At 57.7% G+C, this 10,763-nt stretch overlaps 1 protein-coding gene across 3 annotated transcripts; it reads left to right on the top strand.

The window, feature by feature from the left end:
• Positions 1 to 2,745: 2,745 nt before the first annotated feature.
• On the top strand, positions 2,746 to 10,471 carry Tex29 (testis expressed 29). 3 transcript variants are annotated; one of them, XM_090341677.1, is made up of 6 exons: positions 2,746 to 2,881; positions 3,676 to 3,768; positions 4,064 to 4,174; positions 8,904 to 8,973; positions 9,461 to 9,606; positions 10,348 to 10,471. In XM_090341677.1, the coding sequence occupies exons 2-6, from the start codon at positions 3,711 to 3,713 to the stop codon at positions 10,377 to 10,379; spliced, it is 417 nt and encodes a 138-aa protein (XP_090197803.1). In that variant the 5' UTR covers positions 2,746 to 2,881; positions 3,676 to 3,710; the 3' UTR covers positions 10,380 to 10,471. The 3 variants fall into 3 exon arrangements, with proteins under 3 accessions (XP_090197803.1, XP_090197802.1, XP_090197801.1); XM_090341676.1 differs by having other exon boundaries at positions 3,620 to 3,768; XM_090341675.1 differs by having other exon boundaries at positions 3,605 to 3,768.
• Positions 10,472 to 10,763: the final 292 nt, after the last annotated feature.

The raw sequence follows: 10,763 nt of genomic DNA, 5'->3' as shown, positions 1-10,763 counted from the left end.
CCCCTTTACTGGCTGTTTTGGGTGGTTACGGATGGGCGTGTTGGGCCTGTGGCTTGGCAGCTTGTAGAGGCTGCACTGGCCATGCATTTGTCTCTGTGGTGGCACCAGCTGGCGGGCCTGGGAGAAGGGCTTCCTCAGGACTGGAGGGTGATGTCCTTGGCCCTGGGTGGTGGGGCTGTGCCAGAGCAGGAGTCACTGGTTTGTTTGGGGGGGGATTTGTCCATTCTTCAGAGGCATGTGAAAAGGGGCTTCCTTGGCAACATTGCAGTCTGGGGTTCAGAAGAGAGGCCTCCCCTCCTGGCTCTACTGTGGGCACCTGCCCCAGCTCCCAGGGGCGCTGGGCCCACCAGGGCTTCCTGCTCCCGCCTGTCCCTCCTCCCCACCCTCCACCTTCCTGCCTCCCTCTCCTGGGGAGGCTCTGCCCCCTCCCCACATCCCTGAACGGAAACTTCTTCACCAGAACTTTCTACCCGTTGCTGCTGTTTTGTTATTTCACTTTTCCTTACTGCAAACCTCAGGCTTAGGGAACAAACGTCGGCCACACTTGCAGACAACTCTCATGGTTTTTAGTGCCCGGTCTGGCTTTGAACTGTGATCCTCAGATATCAGCCTCCTGAGCAGCTGGAGTGGCAGTCACCCCTCGGGGTACTGGATCAAAGTCCCCCTCAGCCTCCCCCGCCCCCAGGCGGGCTCCTGATCAGCCTCTCACCCAAATCATGCAGAACAGCACCCGGAGAAGCCAGCGCCTCGGGGCTTGGAAACTCCTGTGAGCACAAGACTGAAGCAGCCCAGTGGGTGGCCATTGGGCCGTGCGTGTGTGAACAGCGCTGTGTCCTTGGTGTGGACACGTCCCATGCCGTGCCAACAAGGGAGCAGACCACGTGTCGGTCTTCAGCTCCAGGCTGGGAGATTCTGGAAGAGGGCAGCTGGGAACAAAATGGGGGCTACTGTGTGCCCAGGGTGGGAGCAGAAAGGGGAGCCCATGGTCAGAAATGCAGTCTGTTCTTGGGAAAACCGTATAAGTGGCTAGACAGGCAAGGAAGACGGCGTCTGTGGCTCCAGCGAACCCCTTGTGTGTTAGTGAACTTGCACGTGGCACAGGTATAAAGAATTGGAAAGTGCCTGTGTGCACACACCTGCTCTGCCAAAAGTGGAGCAACCTGAAGAGTTGAAGCCCCATTTCTCCAGGGAATAGTCCAGAGTCTGCACAGCCATGACCAATATCACGGGAAATGAAATAACACACAAGAAGAGCCATCTCATCGTCCAGGGCTTAGTTCCAGGATCCGAGTTTGACTGGAGTGTTTAAATGAATTAAAACATTTACAGAAAATTGAAAGGCTTTGATTATAAGTGTAAATCAGACACTTGCTGAACACCACACCTGCTACTAGAACCACAGCAGAGCCCTGGACGCATGCAAATACCAAATTGTCTCTACTGGAGATTAAGAGGTGGAGATTAAAAGGTTCAGTTGCCTACTCCACAGTGCTGTGTGGAGGCAGAACGGGAGAGGATGCAGATTATGGAAAAGTGACTAATGCTGTCATTTTCAGTGATGCCACCATTTGTGAAGGAAATGCAAGGTACCTACAGTTAAAATGAATGGTGAAAAACCATGATTTATGTAGAAGTTGGATTTTCTTCAAGCCACAGACAAAAGGAAAATATGAGATCTTTTCAATAACAAAAAGGGCAACTAGGAAAAATTAAATGAAACTTAGGTAACATTTTTCAGACATAGTGGGTTATGCCTGTAATCCTGATGCGCTGGGACCAGCCTCAGGTGGCTCCCTCCAGGGCCTCCAGGTGCCAGGGGAACAGCTGGCTTGCCTTCCTGCCACCCTGCCACAGCTGCTGGGCCTTATCTTTTCCTTGTGTTGCCAGCTCAATTTTAGCAAAAGCAAACAAGACCCTTAGGAGTCTTTATGGGGACAAATGCGTCTCTCAGATGCTCACTTAAGCAGCCTGCTCGTAGAGCAAGAAGTATGTGTGAAAGAGTATGAACCATAACAACCACCTATGCAAATGAAGGACTGTATCTGCACCAATCACTGCGGGACCCTCATGCAAATGAACTGTGATTGCACCAATTACAGCCGTCCCTTATGCAGATGAGATGCCATGTTTATACTACTCAAGGGTCTTCTGGGCCACCTGGGTCCCGATGGATGTGGGGTCCTCTAGGGTTCCCACGACCTGTAATGGCAAAAAGCTCTGCGCAAGCTGTTTACTGGGGACAGCGCATTCAGGAGTCAGAGGCGTGCTTTCCCCACCGCCTCCATAGGCGTCTGTTCAAAGCTGCTGTGTGGCATGGGGGCCAGGTGACGGGCAGATGGCAGCCAGGCCTTGCTAGGAGCTGACAACAAAGGAGACCTGGTCCCCAGGGTCTCCTCACGTGTGCAGTTCTTGCAGTAAAGGCACCTCACGAGCACCAGCAGTGCTCTGACAGAATTTTACAGTGCGCTGACATTTGCCGAGGTGCAACCTAGCGCGCGGCCTGGCCCCAGGAGCCCCTGATGGACTGGCAGCGGGACCTTCCCCAGGGGAAGGGAGCACCCCGCCAGTCATGTCTAGAAGGGAGGGTGTGGGGGGGTTCCCTCGCAGGCCAGGGTGGGGAACGGGGCCCAGGGAAGCTGAGACGAGTTCTTTGCACCAGAACTCTCCAGGGTGGAGTGACGCGGTGTGATGGGGTTCCGAGGGTTCCGGAGGTTCCGAGTGAGGTCACAGCCGGGTCCACTGCTTTACACTCCACTGGCTGTGGCAGCGGGCAGAGGAGGCGGCGGCCAGTTCTGGGTTTATTGGAAAGTCATTCTCCCTTCAAAGGACAGTCGAGAGGAGCAGGGCCACCAAGCAGACTTAGCCTGGGCATGGTAGCCAGGTGGGTCGTCATGCCGTCCACTCTTAGAAGCAGGGAGTTCCCTTAGAGCTTGTCCTGTCCATTCCTTGGTGCCACAGGCACCTCTAGAGGATGGCAGAGACCTTGTGCCAAGGAGTCCTGTCCCCAGGTGTCCCGTCCCCAGGTGTCCTGTCCCCAGGTGTGGACATGTGTTCTAGCCTTGAGGAGGTATCCTGTCCCCAGGTGTCCCGTCCCCAGGTGTCCTGTCCCCAGGTGTGGACATGTGTTCTAGCCTTGAGGAGGTATCCTGTCCCCAGGTGTCCCGTCCCCAGGTGTCCCGCCCCCAGGTGTCCCGTCCCCAGGTGTCCCGTCCCCAGGTGTCCTGTCCCCAGGTGTCCCGTCCCCAGGTGTCCCGTCCCCAGGTGTCCCGTCCCCAGGGGTCCTGTCCCCAGGTGTCCTGTCCCCAGGTGTGCACATGTGGCCTAGCCCTGAGGAGGTATCCTGTCCCCAGGTGTCCCGTCCCCAGGTGTCCTGTCCCCAGGTGTGGACATGTGTTCTAGCCTTGAGGAGGTATCCTGTCCCCAGGTGTCCCGTCCCCAGGTGTCCCGCCCCCAGGTGTCCCGTCCCCAGGTGTCCCGTCCCCAGGTGTCCCGTCCCCAGGGGTCCCGTCCCCAGGTGTCCCGTCCCCAGGGGTCCTGTCCCCCAGGTGTGGACGTGTGGCCCAGCCTTGAGGAGGTGTCCTGTCCCCAGGTGTCCTGTCTCCAGGTGTCCTGTCCCCAGGTGTCCTATCCCCAGGTGTGGATGGCCCAGCTGTGCCGAGGTGTCCTGTCTTCTAGGTGTGCTTGACACCGTGTATCTGTCAGCTGCTACAATGAGATATGTGCCAGAGGTCAAGAAGTCCCCACCACATCTCCTGAAGAAATTTGCAGGTAACCTTGGAGCTGAGTTGCCGGGGTGGGGCACGAGGAGGGGCCAGGTTTGCTGCTTGGGGCAGGGCAGCTCCCATCCCCACCATGTCCTTCTGCATCTCCCTGCGTCCTTCCCTCATCCCTCTCTGTCTTCACCCTCCCGGGGTCCTCCCTATGTCCCTGTGTTCCTGTGACCCTCCCTACATCGCCTCCCCTCCCCCCCGTGTCCTCCCCACATCCCGCCACGTCCCCATGCTCTGCAGGGCAGGAGGCTACTCTCTTGTGCAGATTCAGTGCTGTGGTCTGTGCCTTGCAGTGTGTGACATCCCCCTGTATGACATCTGTGACTACAACGTCACCAGAGACCGGTGCAGGGACCTGGGGTGCTGCTTCTACAAGGGCGTCTGCTACGAGAAAGGAGTTCCTGGTGAGCTGGGCCCGTGTGTCCTGGGCTCTGAAGGCCTCCCTCGAGGACTGGGTTATTCTAGGGCTGCCAAAAGCTGGACAGAGCAGTGGACAGCACTGCTGGCCATGCTGGGTCACCCAGCCTGGGGCTGAGGGCAGTACTGAAGCTCCACGCCCCTGGGCTCCTCCAGCCTCCACTCCAGCTTCAGACGAGAGAGGCAGGGGTGTGGAGGTCAGGCCTGGGCACGCCTCTGTCCCCTACTCCTGTCACCCTCCGCTCTGTGGGGGGTGGAGGGGCAGTGCAGGGATCAAGTACAGAGATGGATCCAGAACATTCTGCTTTCCTGGGTGTATTCCTGCCTACCAGGGCCCCGTGGCTCTGCGGGCTGAACCTGAGCTCCTGAGCGTGGCAGGATCTGTGTCCTGGGGCCAGAAGGCCCAGTCACTTCATGGAGCTCCCACCATTCCCGTCCTAGCCCGCTGGGCAGACAGGCACATGGCCTCAAGGGGCCTTCCTTACCCTCCTCCTTCCTCCTCCTCTCTGAGGAACACAGCTCTTTCCCTAGGGTTCCATGATTCAGGGAGCCAGAGGGTACCAGGGGCTCTGCCGGGCTGGGGGCTCTGCTGGCCAGCTCCTCAAGAGAGTGCACAAAGGGTTGGGAGGCTGCAAGAGCTCAGAAGCATGTACGTGACAGAAATCTGGTGCTCCGACTCTTGAACATGAAATCTGGCAATGCCAGGTCACAATAGAAACCATGCATGGCCTGAAGATTTCTGTAGGTACCGCCATCAGGCCTCAACTCTGGAGAACCCAGGCCCCTCCCCTCTCCATGAAATGGTGGCCTCAGCACTCAGCACCTCCAAGTCCCCAGGGGAGCGATGCAGCTTGCTGGCTTTATTTTTGTTGGGTTGAAAATGCCACACCATGTCTTGTGTTATATAATTTGCCCCATTTGAAGGATGCAATCCAGCGGATTATAGTGTGTTCATGGAGTTGTGCCCCCATCACCATGGTGTAATGCCAGACCATTTCAGCACCTTGGAAAGCAACCTCCGGCTGGCTAGCAGGTCCTCCCTGGCCCTTTGCCCAGCCCCTGGCGGCCACGGTTGGTCCTGCAGATTTCCTGTTCTGGATAGTTCATATAAACAGAATCACACAGCTCATGGCTCTTTCGCTTCGAGTTGGTCTCTGTGGTAGACTCTATCAGCACCTCTCTCATTTTTAGGGCTACATAATTGTGCATTGTCTGGATATACCACTTAGTGTAACTGTACATCGTGAACATGTGTGCACAAGTTTTGTGGGCTTGCTGGATCACTTATTATTTCTGAAGTAGCTCCACCACTTTACAATCTCAGCAGCAGCATGAGGGCTCCATTTTCTTCAAATTCTTACCAACACTTCGATCCACCACAGTGGCTCAAACCCCAACTCTTTCGTGTGTGTGTGTGTGTGTGTGTGTGTGTGTGTGTGTGTGTGTGTGTGTGTGTGTGTGTGTCATTGGTCTTGAATTCTGGGTCTTGGCACTGTCCCTGAGCTCTTCAGTTCAAGGCACTGGCCTTGAGCCACTTCCTGTTTTCTGAGGGTGACCCCAGATAAGAATCTCATGGACTTTTGTGCGGGCTGGCTTTGAGCCACAGTCCCCAGATCTCAGCCTCCTGAGTAGCTGGGATTGCAGGTGTGAGCCACAGGTACTCAGCTCAACCTTTTGTTTTTGATAGAGTCTTTCTCAAGGCTGCCGCTCTACCACTTGAGCCACAGCACCACTTCTGGCCTTTTCTGTATATGTGGTACTGAGGAATGGAATCCAGGACTTCATGCATGCGAGGCAAGCACTCTACCACTCGGACAGGCTCCCGGCCCTTGTTTGTAATATTTTTAAACAGACAGAACCAAGTTAGTTGAAAGTGAGAGGAAAGCCAGGAGTACAGTGAGACTCCAGAAGGAAGCCTGTGGTGCTGGGAGCTGCCGTCTGGCACAGCTCCCGGTGGACGCCAGCTGTCCTGCCACGCCCTGACGCTTTCCACTGCCGGGGCACCCAGAGCATGATGGGAGGAAGAAGCATTTGAGCAGGAGCTCAAGCCCCGCGAAGGGGCACTTGGCATGTGTACATGTCATGTTTGCCACCATCTGTCCCTTCTTCTCTGTTCCTGGAGGGAAAACCCATGTGGCTGGTGGCTGGGCAGTGACTGCTCCAGGCATCGGGGGGCTGCGAGGGTCCCCGGGAGAGGGCCCTCGGGGCACAACCTTCTTGTATGAAAGCTAATGTGAACCTTCGTCTGTCCTTCCAGTTTTAATAATCGGGCGTGTGGGCTAAGCTTCAGCTCAACTTCTGACATTTCTCGAGTTAGAGGTTGGGCGGTCCGCAGGAAGAGCCTGGGCAGTGCGCCCGACATTCGGCTCCTCGCTGTGCCCTCCAATTATTTCTCACTTCTTGACATCTTTCTCATTCAAGACGGCAAATGAGCCGCTGCGCTGGGTAAGTTGTAGTATTCAGTGACAGGGTAACATGAGTTCTTTGTGCACCTAATTCCCTGTTATGAAAACCTTTCACCAACTTCTGAAATTGGCTGGTTTGAAGTGCACATTGTGTTATGTCATAATCTGTATTATTAAGAATATGAACTTGGGGAATTAGCATTAGATCTCTCAGAGAGAACTGGGAATTGAAAGAGAAAGACTTGCCTCGCCTTCCTCCGTCTTGATTTAGGGCACATTGTTCAACGTGTCATTTCTCCTAAGTGGAGTTCAGTTTCTTCGTGGGACTTGGGGATATGAGTGCCAAACTTTAGTTTTACTGTACCTGGGAGATGTTGCCGAGAGATTCCTTCAAGGAAAGGATCCTTTCTTCATTTGCTGCTGTGGTCATACTAGGTCCAAACACGAGGCCCTGCCACTGGGCAGATGGTGTGGGGACACCACCAGGTGGGAGGGAATCGAGTGACATGTGACACTCATGAATTCAGAGTTTGCGCCGTGGTCTAACGTGCAAGGCTACTGAAGAATACACATTCCCGCAGATGAGGAACTTGAGTTACTGCACAGGAGCGGGTCCCCCATGTTCACGCCACCCCACCTAGCCGTCCCTGTTCACTGCTCTTCAACATGCCTGTCCCCCCGAGCCTCTGCCCCTGGCTTGGGCTCGGGAGAGGCTCAGAGTCCTGAGATGCAGACAAGATGCCCCTGAAGTGGTGGGGCTGGAGACTCAGCTCCCAGGCCCCTGGCTGGGCTGTGGGTGGGGTTCAGGGGACTTCACAACACAGTAAGGTCTTCCTCCATGCCAGTGGTCTGAGGAAAGAGCCAAAGGACACACCCTGCCTAGGCAGGCTGCCCTCACACCGCCTCTGGTGGGAAGTCAGCCTTCGTCACTGGGGGTGTCTCGTTGTTGTCACTATGGGGGTATCTCGTCATCATCGTCACTGTGGGGGTGTCTCATCATCATCTTCATCGTGGGGGTGTCTTATCATCATCATCTTCATCGTGGGGTGTCTCATCAACATCTTCATCATGGGGGTGTCTTGTCATCATCATCTTTATCATGGGGGTGTCTCATCATCATATTCATCGTGGGGGTATCTTATCATCATCTTTATCGTGGGGGGTGTCTCGTCATCATCATCACTGTGGGGGTGTCTCGTCATCATCACTGTGGGGGTGTCTCGTCATCATCACTGTGGGGGTGTCTCGTCATCATCACTGTGGGGGTGTCTCGTCATCATCACTGTGGGGGTGTCTCGTCATCATCACGATGGGGGTGTCTCATCATCATCGTCACGGTGGGGGTGTCTCGTCATCATCGTCACGGTGGGGGTGTCTCGTCATCATCGTCACGGTGGGGGTGTCTCCTCATCAATATCATCATCACTGTGGGGGTGTCTCATCATCATCGTCACTGTGGGGGTGTCTCTCCTGGGCTGTGAAGACTGAGGTTGAGATTGTATTGGCCGTCCTGCAGGGAGCTCAGGACGCCCTGGGGATGTGGAGGCAGGCCGGCCCACCTCCTCCCCTGCTAGTGAGCCATCCCTTAAAGAAATAAGCCAGCAAGGGGGAAAACCCATAGCACTTCCTGATTGTGGCTGTCCAGGGCCGGAGCTTGTTACCTGACAGCCTGGTTGTTGGGGTTCTCCTGGGGAACCCCAGCTCACTGAGCACCACGATCCATTTGCCGCTGTGGAATTCTTGGAGTCACATCAGTCCCGTGGATATAAGAAAGGTCCGGGACTTCGCCACACGAAGCCAGGGGCACCAGCTCCATCCGGCTTTGCACTGCAGTTTCCACGTCGAGGACCCTCAGCCCCCTCCACTTCTGGAGACCAACGAGCAGTGAAGGGTGTGCTGGCCTGTCCACTGCAGGGGGAAGCGAACCGCTGGTCCTGTGAGCAGGACCGTCCGTGGAAGAGTGGCCCTGATGGACAGGTTCCATGCGCATTCCATCTACTCTAGCTGCCAGCTGCAGGAGGAGGAGGGTTGAGTTAAAGTCAGTCATGTCCCCGGGGCTCAGCTTTGGTGAGGGACAGAGCCAGCGTCCAGGCAGAGGCGTTGCCGGGAGCACAGGAGCTGCAGGGAGGAGTGCGGGCAGAGCCTGTCCGCCCACAGCTGGCTGGCACCCTGCCCCGTGTAGATGTTTTGAGTTCTCCATGGCGCTGATGGTCTGCAGAGTGGCAGGCCAGGGCCCCCGGGGGGGGGGCTGACCTGTCGCCTCCCGGCTCCCCCTTCCCCACCCCAGTCTGAGCCACAGCCTGTCTTGCAGTTTACGTGCACGTGTTCTCGGCCTTGATTGTGCTCATCGCGGGAGCCTTCATCATCACCATCATCTACAGGTGGGTGCCGCCTCCCCCCTGCGCCCTCACTCGCCTCCCTTGCCTGCCGCCGCTCTGCTCTGGACTCCTCTCCTCTTCGCTTTCCTCACTCGGGGCCTCAGCCTCTGTCGAGGTGGTGGCTGGCACATCCCTGCCAACCCCGAGGCCCTGGTGGCGGGGCAGCTCCCGGCATGCCTGGAGCCCCACAGGCTGTCCCGAGCCCTCCGCTGAGCAAGCACGTGCCGTGGGCATCTCGGGAACGAGTTCCCTCCTCCCTTCCCCTAGCGGGTCCACCTGCCTGCCCAGGTTTTGTCGTCATGAGACTGGGCAGTGGCATTGAGATGGAGACACTTGCGTGACCAGGCAGACCCGAGAACACACGTGCTGGCTTGGGGGAGGTCCTGGGGGCCCCAAGGGCCATACACTGTGTCCTGAGGACGTGCCGAGAACGTTCTGGAGAGAGGGCTGGGCCCCGGGGCTCCCATCTCTGTGGTTCTCTTCACATCAGAGTCGTCCAGGAGAACAGACGGAAAAAGGAGACTTCCCAGGACACCAAGGGCGACAGCAAAGGCACCCAAGAGTCGCAGAAGTCGCGGACTGTCTCGCAGAAGTCGCAGAGCGTCTCCTTCTCCAAGAGCGTGGACAGCCGGGAAGGTGGGCCAGCGCCAAACCGGCCTTAGGCTCTGGTGGAGGGCCTGGCCTCGCCTGAGGTCCTCCTGGGGGGACACTCGGCACCCGTGGCCCTTCACAGCCTTGCTTAGCTTGTGCAGGACTCTGGCACATCCATCTGGGCGGACCAGGTGTGAGGCAGTGGGGCTGGGCAGGCGGGGGGGGGGAGGCAGACACTGCCCTCGTCTCCCGGTTACCTGTGGGCCGTGGCCTCGTGGCTGGCGGTGTCGGCGTGTGGCTGTGTTGGCCGGGTCTCAGCAGTGAGCACTGCTCTCCCAGCCCTTCCCCTGCAGGGCCTCACGGCAGCTTTGGGCATAGAGGGTGGGGTTCTCTGCCCACTCTGGTGTCTGGGGGTGACGTCACGTGTGTGGGGACTCAGAGGTGGCCTTTGGGGGGTGTTGGTTTCTTTTCCCAGGCTGGGGGGCAAGCAGGGCATTCTGAACATGGCGCTTCCTGTCAAGTGAAGTGCGTCCTGGAAACGTCTGGCTCATGGGAAGCACCAGGGGCAGGGGACAGGGACAGGAGGCTGCCCTGAGACCTCTGCCTGTCCACTCCGCTGCCCCGTGCTGCCGTCGTTAAAGGGAAGAAGACGCCTGCTGAGCCTCTGGTCCCCACGCGGCAGGACCTTCCCCGGGGAAGCAGCGCTGGCGTCGGGGCAGCTGTCCGGTGCTGTCTGCCTCAGCCCTGGTGCGGACCCCTCACCCTTCTCTTTTCCTCCACCCACAGCGACCGTGTCGGGGGATGAGATGGAGGACTGAGGCGGAGACAGTGGGGAAGAGCCAGGCCATGTGCGGGGCCTCTGCCAGGGGGTGCGGAGGACTTGACCGCCCATGAGTGGAAGTAAACATGTTTGTAGGCCGCTGCTGTGTCCTCGTACCTGGGGCGGGCGGAGGGGAGGAGCCCTTTCCAAACTCCTCGCCCCTGCTCGCAGCACCTGCTCAGGCCCTGCTGGCTGCCAGCGTGGCTTGTCTTTCAACCGAGTGGCCACCCTGTGGGGACAAAGCCATCCCGGAAGGTCTCTGGAGGTGAAGAAGGGGTTCCCCACACAGCCCGCACCCACCCCCCTCCCCAGGCCCCAGGCACTGGGTCTGCCGAGGGTGGAGGGGTGGGGAGGGAGAGCAGCTCTGCTGACCGGCCACGGA

This window comes from Megascapheus bottae, chromosome 11, assembly GCF_031878675.1.
Source record: "Megascapheus bottae isolate mThoBot1 chromosome 11, mThoBot2.hap1, whole genome shotgun sequence".
Classification (NCBI taxonomy): domain Eukaryota; kingdom Metazoa; phylum Chordata; class Mammalia; order Rodentia; family Geomyidae; genus Megascapheus; species Megascapheus bottae.
The sequence above is the reverse complement of the archived record's forward strand: the minus strand, read 5'-3'. Positions and strand labels throughout refer to the sequence as shown.

Bases quoted from the DNA above. Each gene is read 5' to 3' on its own strand.
- Tex29 (XM_090341675.1), top strand. The intron at 3,769-4,063 runs GTAACCTTGGAG...TGTGCCTTGCAG, and splicing joins TCTCCTGAAGAAATTTGCAG to TGTGTGACATCCCCCTGTAT. The intron at 8,974-9,460 runs GTGGGTGCCGCC...TCTTCACATCAG, and splicing joins ATCATCACCATCATCTACAG to AGTCGTCCAGGAGAACAGAC.